At 40.7% G+C, this 12,110-nt stretch overlaps 1 protein-coding gene across 3 annotated transcripts in view; it reads right to left on the bottom strand.

The window, feature by feature from the left end:
• virma (vir like m6A methyltransferase associated) overlaps positions 1-12,110 on the bottom strand; it is a 104,780-nt gene that overhangs the window by 38,129 nt on the left and 54,541 nt on the right. For all 3 annotated transcript variants that reach the window (XM_073026185.1, XM_073026351.1, XM_073026264.1), the window contains exons 12-16: positions 11,279-11,381; positions 9,337-9,881; positions 5,544-5,779; positions 2,827-3,079; positions 1,264-1,481 (exon numbers count right to left, since the gene is read on the bottom strand). In XM_073026185.1, the coding sequence (XP_072882286.1) occupies positions 1,264-1,481; positions 2,827-3,079; positions 5,544-5,779; positions 9,337-9,881; positions 11,279-11,381 (1,355 nt within the window). The remainder of the gene's footprint in view (positions 1-1,263; positions 1,482-2,826; positions 3,080-5,543; positions 5,780-9,336; positions 9,882-11,278; positions 11,382-12,110) is intronic.

Below are 12,110 nucleotides of genomic sequence, written 5' to 3'. Positions count from 1 at the left end.
AGGAGATTGAGAATGTTGCCGGGATTCAAGGGACTGAATTATGGAGAGAGGTTGAGCAGGTTGGAGCTTTTATTTCACTGGAGGGTAGGAGATCTCAGTGAAACCTATCAAGTCTTCAAAGGCATAGTTAGAGGAATTTTCTTGTAATGGGGGAGTCTAGGACAAAGGGCACAACTTTAGAAACGAGGGACATCCATTTAGAAAGAGATGAGGAGGAATTTCTTTAGCCAGAGGGTGGTGAATCTGTAGTACTCATTGCCACAGATGGGTATGGAGACTGAATCATTGAGTGTATTTAAGGTGGAGATTGATATATTCTTGATGTCGAATAACCCATTTTGTAATTAAGACTCATCTTTGGAGGTAATTAAATGGTCCAAACAGTATAAATGGAATTATCCTGTTTGCATCTATCTTGTGAGGCACCACAGCAGCACAACACCATTACACTCAGGGGTTTGGATTTCAGTTCTGTCATCATCCGTAAGATATTTGAATATTCTCCCAGTGAACTCCCCCCAGGTGCTCCCGTTTCCTTCCAGTCCAGAGATGTACCAGTCCATCGGTCATTGTAAATTGTCTTGTGATTTGGCTAGGGTTAATTCGGTGTGTTAGGCAGTGTGGCTCGTTTGAGCCAGAAGGGCCTGTTCTAAGTTGTATCTCCAACTAACAAACTACATAAATGTCTTTCACCATTACTGACATGTTATCTTAGTCTGTAATTATTGGCTAAGATTCTTTCAAATGGAATAAAATCCTCTTCGCCTCATCAGAAGCTTATTCAGAGCAAATCCACTCATGCCATCATTTTAATTAGCAGCTTACAATTTTTTAAGCAATTTGAAAGACCCTCTCAATCCCATTCTCCTGCCTTCTTCCCATAGCCTTTGATGCCCTTACTAATCAAGAATCTATCAACCTCCGTTTTAATTATACCCAATGACTTGGCCTCCACAGTCATCTGTAACAACGAATTCAACATTCACCACCACTGACTAAAGAAATTCCTCCTCATCATCTCTGTTCTAAATGGAATCTGAAGCTCTGACCTCCAGTCCTAAACTCCCCCTGCTATAGGAACCATCCTCTCAATGAGATTTCCCCTCATTCTTTTATAGAGTACATGACATCAAATGTTTCTCATACGTTAACTCTATAATAAATCAGCCATGATGCAATGGCGGAGCAGACTTGATGAACCAAATGGCCTAATTCTGCTCCTATGCCTTATGGTCTTTTGGAAAGCGAGTCCAATAACATTACCTTTTCAAATAGAAAAATCCATATTCATGTTCTGCCAAAAATATCATGGTCCTGAGGCAGGTAAGAACTGTGGTAAACGTGGTCTCATTATTAGCCAGTGCTTGCAAGAAAGTATCACAAATTAATGACAAAAACTCTCCACTGGGCAGGGAACTGGACAGCTGCTCCAGATCAGTACCAGATCCCTCAGATGAATTATTCAAGATTAATGAAATGTCCTGCAAAGGTGATAAGAATTTAAAAAACTTATTAGAACACTGTTGATAGCTTACATTCCACTTGCATTAAAATGTAACTCAAGAACCCCCCCATATATTTAAGTCTAATATTTCCACTTCCTATATGTAATATTTTACACTTACCGGTACTTACATTAAATATCATCTGCCATTTATCTGCCCACATCTGGACTTTGTTTACATCTAACTGTACTGATTCTGCTGTGTGAATGTTACCAGCCTGCCCCCCCCCCCCCCCATTTTGTGTCATCTGCAAACTTAATTAGTTTATTTGTTATCTGCTTATCCAAATTATTAATGTAAATTAAAAACAGCAGTGGCCCCAAAACAGATCGCTGTGGAACCCCACTTTTAACATTTTCTAGGTGTGAAAATGATCCTCTCACCAAACTCACTGCTTTCTGTTTTTGAGCCAAATCTGCACCCATTCGCACATCTTACCCTGAACCACTACGTCCTGAAATTTGATTATTAACCTCTCATGGGGCACCGTGTCAAAAGCCTTCTGAAAGTCCAAGTAAATGATATCAGCCATTCTATTGTTATCATAAAGATCTTCTTCTTATCGCCAGCATATTAGTGAAACATTATTTCCCCTTTATGAACCCATGCTGGCTTTCTGCTAGCAAGCCTGTTCTTTTCAGCTGTTTTTCCATCTCATTCTTTATTAATGCTTCCATTATCTTACCTGCAATACATGTTAAGCTTACTGGTCTATGGTTACCAGGGTCAGTGCAGTCACCCTTCTTACATATTGTGTATATTGCAACATATATGTACTTTGTTAATAAATCTGCTTTGAACTTTGAACTTGCTTATACAGAATAAGCAATGTAAAGATTTGTAATTGTTTCTTAATAACTTGGCACTTGTTGGATTAGCATTTACTGTAGAGTTGTTATTTTTCTTGTAGTTTAATTCTCCTAAGCTTGCTTATAATTCTTATATAATCATCTACTGTAAATACATATCATTATTTCTAGTAATTGTGGTGTAGCTACATATTTTTCTAGAAGCTTCTCAGTGTTTTTTCTGCAGTAGGTGTTATGTTACTTGAATCTATTTCATAGGTTAATTGTTATCACTGGAGAATTGTTATGAAGTATGAGAATGAAATAACCATGACATATTTTTCTTTGCCTTCCTTGTTTGTCTCTGTTCTGGTAATAACTAGTAAAACATAAGCAGGTTTTATGCCTTATTCTTTACCACCAAAGAACCTCTGGATCAATATCACCTCAGTGAGGAAAAGATCTCCATTTAAGTAAGCAGGATAAATGCAAAAGCAATGCGAGTCAACAATCAGATTTTTAAATAAGTTTACCTGGTCACAGAGGGATTGCACTAAAGAAGTGACATACTCAGCACAATGCTGATGATGTACATTGTCACCCACTGTCGGTAACAATTCCAACATCTCCCGAAATACTTCTGCAAATCTCTCATCACCCTTGCTTGCTCCACTTAGAAGATGCAGGAGAGCAGCTTTGCAAGCTCCATGGGAAGCTAGGGAATCCAGCAATGCAATTAGCCGTCCAGTCTGGGCAGTGAAGGTCTTCTCTTTCCCTTCTAAAGGACTGTAAGATGAAAGCATTTGATTATTACAACAAAACATTTCTAATCTGTCTCAAAACAAAGATTTGTGCTGACATTAAGAAAACGTGTCAAGAGCACAAGAACCATAATACATAAGCAAAATTCAGCTCATCGAGTCTACTCCACCATTCCATCAAGGCTGATTTATTATTCCTCTGCCTTCTCCCCTTAACCTTTGACAGCTAATTAATCAAGAACCTTCAACCTCAATGACTTGGCTTCCACAGATTCATTACCTTCAGACAAAAGAAATTCAGTAAGTTCAAATTGGCAACAACATCTCCTCCACAATTTCCATCAGCATAGGTGCATCACAAAGCTGTGTGCTTAGCCCCCTGCTCTACTCGCTTTACACTTATGATGGTGTGGCTAAGCACAGCTCCAATGCCATATTTAAGTTTTCTGATGACACGACGATTGTAGGCCGAATTAAAGATGGTGATGAATCAGCATATAAGAAGGAGGCTGAAAATCTGGCTGAGTCATCCCACAACAACGATCTCTTACTCAACGTCAGCAAGGCCAAGGAGCTGACTATTGCTTCAGGACGAGGAAAGTGGAACTGGATATCCTTATCAGAGGTGAAGAGATTCAGCAACTTTAAATTCCTCAGTGTTATCATTTCTGAGGTCCTGTATGGGCCTAGCACATAAGGGCAATTGTGAAGAAAGCACAGCAGCATCTCTACTTCCTTAAGAGTTTGCGAAGACATGGGATGACATTTAAAACTTCTATAGATGAGTCGTGGAGAGTATATTGAGTGGCTGCTTCATAGCCTGGTAATGGAAATATCAATGCCCTTAAATGGAAATTGTACAAAAAGTAGCAGATACTGACCTGTGCATCATGGGCAAAACCATCCCCACCATTGACAACATCTACACAGAGCGCTGTCGCAGGAGAGTAGCATCCACCACACGGGCCATGCTCCCTTCTCATTGCTGCCATCAGGAAGACGATACTAGAGACTCAGAACCCACACCACCAGGTTCAGGAAAACATACTACACCTCAACCATCAGGTTCTTGAACCAAAGAGGATAACTTCACTCACCCCATCACTGAACTGTTCCCACAACTTATGGACTCAGTTTCAGGGACTCTTCATCTCATGTTCTTGATTTGCATTGCTTATTTATTATTATTTATTTTTTGTATTTGCACAGTATTTTGTCTTTTGCACACTGGTTGTCCACCCTGTTGGTGCAGTCTTTCATTGATTCTATTACGGTTTTTGGATTTATTGAGTATGCCCTGAAGAAAATAAATCTCAGGGTTGTATATGGTGACATATATGCACCATTACAATAAATTTACTTTGAACTTTGAAATTCCTCCTCGTGTTTGTTGCAAATGGACATCACTCTATTCTGAGGCTGGTCCTGCACTCCCGCACTATAGGAAACATCGTCTCCACCACTTCGGCCTTTCAATATTTGATTTTTCCTACCCCCAGCCCCCCCCATTCTTCTAACCTCCAGCTAGTTTCTCATATGTTAACCCTTCTATTACCAGAATCATTCTTGCGAACCTCTTTTGGACCCTCTCCAAAGCCTGCACATCTTTTCTTTGATAAGGGGTCCAAAATCGTAAGAGTTCCTTTACCTTAAACTCCCTAATGAAATCTGGGTCATCACACATCACTCAATCCAGAATTGCTTTTCCCCTAGTAGGGTCAACCACAAGCTGTTCTAAAAAGCCATCTCATTTCCTCTCCTGGGATCAAGCACGATCCTAATTTTCCCAATTCCCCCATGTTTATCGTAACATTGCCCTTTTTACATGTCTATTTTCTCTTCCAAATCAAAGAAGCTTTTTCAGAATTTTAAAAATATTCCTTAGCAGCTCCCATGAATGAAACACAGAGAAACACACCACAATAATCAAGTACACAAAATGCTGGAGAAACTCAGCAGGTCAGGCTGAGCAACCATGGAAAGAGGCAACACCTGGGTAGCCTCCAACTTGATGACACGAACATCAAATTCTCTAACTTCCTGTAATTTCTCCCCCCTCCCCCATCTCTCTCTTCCACTCCCCATTCTTGCTCCCCTCTCATCCCTCCTCTTCTCCTCACATGTACATCACCACTGTGCCCTATCAGATTCCTTCTTCTTCAGCCCTTTACATCTTCCACCTATCACCTCCTAGCTTCTCACTTCATTGCCACCTCCCCCACCCATCCACCTTCCCCGTTGCTTGGTCTCACCAATCACCTGTGAGTTGGCACTCCTTTCCCTCCCCCCCACTTTCTTATTCTGGCATCTTCCCCCCTCCTTTCCAGGGCTGTTGAAAGGTCTCGGCCTGATAAATCAACTATGTAGATTTGTCAGACCTGCTGAGCTCCTCCAGCATTTTGTGTGCATTGCTCTAGACTTCCAGCACCTGCAAACTCTCGTGATTACAATCAGATAAAATTGCATGAAGTACATGAACAAAAAATTACCTGCTTAATTCTTCAATGATCAGATCTAATACGGTCCTCAGGATAAGAAGGGCTGTGGGAGAAGCCAGATCACAGAGTTGTATGCACACGCGCCTGAGAATCTGTTGTAAAGGCTGACAGATGGATGCAAAGCTGGACCGAACTATCTCCTGCAAAAACTTTCCCTGTATCTGGAGGTGAATACTCCACAGTTTCCTGGTATTCAAGGCAATAGCTACACCTTCTGCTGAAATCGGCTGTCAAATTAAATACAAATCCTCTGGTTAATAAACAAAATACAAAAATATATGCCACTCTCAAAAGCTTCAAAGATATGCTATATATTAGCAAAATGGCAGTATTAATGTATAAATTGCATTTCAGGTAACAGTATGCTAGAACTTCTGTGACATGGCATACAAAATCAACCTGAGAAAATTGTAGCCATTGCCATCTTCTCAGTGTCATAAAAACTTAGAAGAGAACCCAGATTATGGCTAATATAAGAGGAAATAACTTTAAGGTGATTGGAGGAAAGTATAGGGGAATGTCAGAGGTAAGTGTTTTTTTTAAAACACAGTGAGTGATGGGTGCATGGAATGCCCTTACAGGGGTGGGGGTAGAGGCAGATACATTAGGAGCATTTAAGAAACTCTTAGATAGGCCCACGAATGATAGAAAAATTGAGGGCTATGTAGGAGGGAAGGGTTAGGAGCACTACGTGGGAGGGAGGGCTTAAATAATTTGGCAGGGAGGTGGGAACTAGAGTGAAGGGGCTCAGGATAGCACAAATAATAAAAATGCAAAAATAGCATGCAGACAGTCAAGAAGGGCAGGCAGATGAAAGGACAAAATTGCAGCCAGCAGGGTGAGTATCAGTACATTAGAGATGCAGAATCAGCAGGGGAAGCAAATACTGTACTCAAAGTGTTTTATCTCAATGCACAGAGTATAAGAAATAAGGTGGATGATCTTGTTGCACTATTACAGATTGCCAGGTATGACACTGTGGCCATCACTGAATCGTGGCTGAAGGATGGTTGTAGTTGGGAGCTGAATGTCCAAGGTTACACGTTGTATTGGAAGGATAGGAAGGTAGGCAGAGGGGGTGGCGTGATCTGCTGGTAAAGAATGGCATCAAATCAGTAGAAAGATGTGACATAGGAAGATATTGAATCCTTCTGGGTTGAGCTAAGGAACTGCAAGGGTAAAAAGTCACATGGTAGCAGCTATATACGGGCCTCCAAACAGTAGCTGGGATATCACAGATTACAGCGGTAAATAAAAAAGACGTGTCAAATGAGCAATGTTATGATAGTCATGGGCGATTTCAACATGCAGGTCAATGGGGAAAATCGGGCTGATAGTGGATCTCAAGAGAGTGAGTTTGTTGAATGTCTAAGAGAAAGTTCTTTACAGCAGTTTGTCATTGAGCCTATAAGGGGATCAGCTACACTGGATTGGGTGTGATGTAATAAACTGGAGGATTAGGGAGCTTAAGGCAAAAGAACCCTTAGGAGGCAGTGATCACAATATGATTGAGTTCAAATTGAAATTTGATAGGGAGAAAGTAAAGTCTGACGTAGCAGTATTTCAGTGGAGTAAAGCAAATTACAGTGGTATGAGAGAAGAGTTGGCCAAAGTATATTGGAAGGAGATGCTGGCAGGAATGACAGCAGAGCAGTAATGGCTTGAGCTTCTGGGGAAAATGAGGAAGGTGCAGGACAGATGTACTCCAAAAACAAAGAAATACTCAAATTGCAAAATAGTACAACCGTGGCTGACAAGGGATGTCAAAGATAATGTAAAAGCAAAAGAGATGGCAAACAACAAAGCAAAAATTCGTGGGAAGTCAGAGGTTTAGGAAGCTTTTAAAAACCTAGGGAGAGAAACTAAAAGAATCATTAGGAGGGAAAAGATGACATATGATAGTAAGATGGCAAATAACATCAAAGTGGGTAATAAAAGCTTCTTCAAGTAAAAGAGATAAGAGTGGAAATAGGACTGCTAGAAAATGAGGCCGGAGAAGTAATAATGGTGAACAAGGTGACAGCAGATGAACTAAGTGCATATTACGCATGTCTTCATTGTGAAAGACACTAGTAGTGTGCCAGATATTGAAGGGAGTGAAGGAACAGAAATGGGCGCAGTAACTATTACAAGGGAGAAGGTGCTCAAAAAGCTGAAAGACCTAAGGGTACCCGACCCGATGAACTGCACTCTAGGGTTCTAAAAGAGATAGCGATAGAGACTGTGGAGACATTAGTAATGATCTTTCAAAAATCACTGCAATTCAAAAATTGCAAAGGTCATTCCACTCTTTAAGAAAGGAGGAAGGCAGCAGAAAGGAAATTATAGACCTGTTAGTCTGATCTCAGTGGCTGGGAAAATGTTAAATCAATTAATAAGGATGAGGTTATGGACTACTTGGTGACAAAGGACAAGACAGGACAAAATCAGCCTGGTTTCCTTAAGAGAAAATTTTGCCTGACAAACCTGATGGAATTCTTTGAGATTACAAGTAGGATAGAAAAAAGGGGTGCAGTGGATTTTCTATATTTGGACTTTAAGAAGGCCTTTGACAAGGCTGCTCACCAAGTTAAGAGCCCATGGCATTACAGGAAAGTTACTGGCATTGTTAGAACATTGGCTTATTGGTAGGAGGCAAGTGGGAATAAAAGGATCCATTTCAAGTTGACTGCAAGTGGTCAGGGTTGGCGTTGAAACCGCTTCTTTTTATGCTGTATATCAATGATTTAGATGATGGAATAGATGGCTCTTTTGTCAAGTTTGCAGATGATACGAAGATTGGTGGAGGGGTAGGTAGCGTTGAGTAAACAGATAGGCTGCAGAAGGACTCTGATGAAGAGAATGGGTAAGAAAGTGGCAAATGAAATACAATGTTGGAAAATGCATGGTCATGCACTTTGATAGAAGAAATAAATGTGCAGATTATTTCTAAATAGGGAGAAAATCCAAAAATCTGAGATGCAAAGAGACTTGAGAGTCCTTGTGCAGAATACCCTAAAGGTTAACTTACAGGTAGAGTCAATGGTGAGGAAGGCAAATGCAATTTTGGCATTCATTTCAAGTCAAGAATACAAGAGCAGGGATGTGATGCTGAGGTTTTATAAGGCGCTTATGAGGCCTCACCTTCATACTGTGAACAGTTTTGGGCTCCTAATCTAAGAAATGATGTGTTGGCATTAGAGAGGGTTCAGAAGAGGTTCACAAAGACGATTCCGGGAATAAAAGGGTTATCATACGAGGAACATTTGATAGCTCTGGGTCTGTACTCGCTGGAATTTAGAAGGATGAGGGGTTATCTCATTGAAACCTTTCAAATGTAGAAAGGCATAGACAGAGTAGATGGGGAAAGGATGTTTCCAATAGTGGGGGAGTCTAGGACAAGAGGGCACAGCCTCAAGATAGAGGGGCACCCATTTAAAACCAAGATGTGGAGTAAGTTCTTTAGCCAGAGGGTGGTGAATTTGTGGAATTTATTGCCACAGGCAGCTGTGGAGACCAGGTCATTGGGTGTATTTAAGGCAGAGCTTAATAGGCTCTTGATTGGACATGGCATCAAAGGTTACAGGGAGAAGGCTGGGGAGTGGGGCTGAGAGGGGGAAAAAGGGATCATCCATGATTGAATGGGTGAGTAGACTTGATGGGACAAATGGCCTAATTCTGCTCCATATCTTAAGGTTAGATTGATCTTAGAGTAGGTTAAAAGTTCAGCACGACATCATGGGCTGAAGGGCCTGTACTGTGCTGCAGTATTCTATGTTAGGTGCAAGCAGATGCTGAATCTCACCTGAGTTGTCTGCATGGGCAATGGGAAAGGTAGAAGCTCAGAAAGTAATGACATCCCAGAGAAAAATCCTTCTGGACTTTTCAGTACAAAGGAAAGGACTTCCTTTAACATTAACGACCATGTGTTGTTTGCCAGAGACTCTTCAGAGTATGCGACCTGTTCATTAACGCCTTGAGTAAAAGTAAGTAGAATATCAACTATGTCATTTTGAATCTTTTGTTCTTCATCATCCAGTCGCCCAGACAAAGGTATGGAGCAAAGGACCATGTGGAGGGTTGCCAGTGCAGTAGGGATACGTACATCCTTAAATTCAAAAGACCCTCCCTTCAGAAGTTCAGTCAGCATTGCCTTTAAAAGGGAAAGGGTGCACCTTGTAATGGAAAGGATCATAATTCTCTGCAAAGTAGTTCCCATGTTTGCATGCAGCCTCCAAGGCAGTAGAAGGACATTGTTTAGCTTTTGCAGTATTCGAATAAATATGTCAACTCCTTCGGCTGAAAACAACTGGATAATTGCAAGGTTCCACTTTAGATCTTTCTGTTGACCTAGTGAAATAAGTATCAAAAAATACAAGTCAAATATACAGCTTGTTGAAAGAAAATTAAAACTAGTTTGTTCACTACCCATCAGCTTTCTGGAATGTGAGTTAAACTAAATTGATTTTAAGACTGATTGCTTAGAAATTTGCACACGCGCGCACGCACACACACACAGATACAAACAGTATATAAAGTGAATCATGGCAAGCATTAACAACAGTGTTTCTATTGCAAATATGAAAGCAGCCTTGTCACAAACAGTACTTAGCTTGATACATCAGAGGAATTCATTGCCACCAACGGCTATGGAAGCCAAGTTATTGGGTTTATTTTAACAGGGGTTGATAGGTTCTTGATTAGCCAGGGCATCAAAGGTTACAGGGAGAAGGCAGGAGAATGAGGTTGGGAGGGATAAAAAATCAGCTGTGACTGAATGGCAGAGCAGACTCAGATGGGCTGAATGGTCTAATTTGCTCCTACATCTTATGGTCTTACATGACAGGGTCGTAAAGGATATTGTTAGAGTTACTGACAAGATAAGATAGCATGTAACATTTTTAACTTAGTTAAGTGAGGTTACTTTAAGAAAATAGTGTTAAAACATAATTACCATTCTGTCAACAAAAGACTATAGATGCTAGAATATGGAATAAAAAATTGTGGGAGCAATGCAACATCTGTGGGGTTGGGAAGGAGTAGGGCGAAGAGGTAGTGTAGCAGTTATTGTAATGCTCAATTCCCACTGCTATCTCCAAGGAGTTTCTTCCCGTGAGCATGCGGGTGCTCCCACAACGCAGAGATGTACCGGTCAAGGTTACTGAGTTGTGAGCATGCTGTGGTCCTTGTGGTCTGTCCCATGCTTCTGGCACATTCCTGAACAGTGCTGGTCATCGATGTAAATGACAAATTTCACTGCACATTTCGCGTACACTTGACAAATAAAGCCAATCTATAATCCTTTCACTGTACATTCACGACTACATGGCCAGATCATGCTCCAACTCCATCTACAAATTTGCAGATGATACTATTGCAAGGGGCTGTTTCTCAAATAACAATGAGTCAAGAATAGAATGCTAAGGTCACTGAGTTCCGGAAGAAAGGCAATCTAATTCATCTAAAATTAGATTAAAATCAATCTCAATTTCATTTAGATTAGATTCAACTGAAATGAAATCTTTACCTCTAGTATCGTTAGTTTTTCAAGTCATGACCCTGCATCATAATCGAGTGTGGAGAGGGAAGATAATCAACTTTCCTTTCAACTCCCCATCTTTATGCAGAGTCTATAACCGAGCTGTCCACAATTTCTTCCCCACCTCACAAATGCACTCTAACTACTGAGTTCTTTGAGCAATTAGTTTTTCATGCTACCATGCTATCAATTTCATCATATATCATACCTTCAAGTGGCAGAGGTGGGCAGGCAACATGGCAAAGGACACGCAGAGCGGTGGTTAAACCAGCACCTTCCTGAGTCATCTGAATGGTCAGATTATCCAGGTTCTGAAAAAAACAATGAAAGCCAATTTAAGTAATCTTAATCTGAACTGGCAGATACCTGAAACAATTTATCAAACATTTCTTTGATTAAAAACAGTGGTAACAATGAAGGCTGTACCTTGAAAATCAATCATCTTGCAGAATAATAAACACGATTTTTTAATTAAATACATCTTAGAATATTTGGAGTTTACCGAAATAAAACTCAGGACCACTACCTATGTAGCTTGTAGCCTTCAATTCCTAGAGCAAGCAAACATCAAATTATTTACATCTTCCACTAGAGAAAACAAGAATACAAAAAAAATGCGGACAGCACAGTGGCTGCATGCCAGTGATTAGGGTTCAATTCCTGGCGCTATTTTTAAGGAGACCTGATTGCATGTGTTTCCTGTGGATGATCCAGTTTTCTCCCACATTGCAAAGACGTACAGTATCATGCAAAAGTCTTAGTCACAGATATATTGCTAGGGTGCATATTACCATATTTGTCTATGTGGAGCACAGAGTGAGTTTGGTGACGGCAAAGCATATTGGGAATGGTGAGTGTGGAATGTCGTGGGAAGGGTGTGGGACAGATGGCAGACAAGGAGTGTGAGGGGCAGGAGGTGGCGCAGGTACAGACACACCCAGGCAAGATTATTTAATTCCAAACATTTCATTGATTGATCATTACAGAATGTCTCTCTGGTGTTTCCTGCTCCCTCCTCTTCCTCTTCCTTTTTTCCAAAC

This window comes from Hemitrygon akajei, chromosome 1 (genome assembly GCF_048418815.1).
Source record: "Hemitrygon akajei chromosome 1, sHemAka1.3, whole genome shotgun sequence".
Classification (NCBI taxonomy): Eukaryota; Metazoa; Chordata; class Chondrichthyes; order Myliobatiformes; family Dasyatidae; genus Hemitrygon; species Hemitrygon akajei.
The sequence above is the reverse complement of the archived record's forward strand: the minus strand, read 5'-3'. Positions and strand labels throughout refer to the sequence as shown.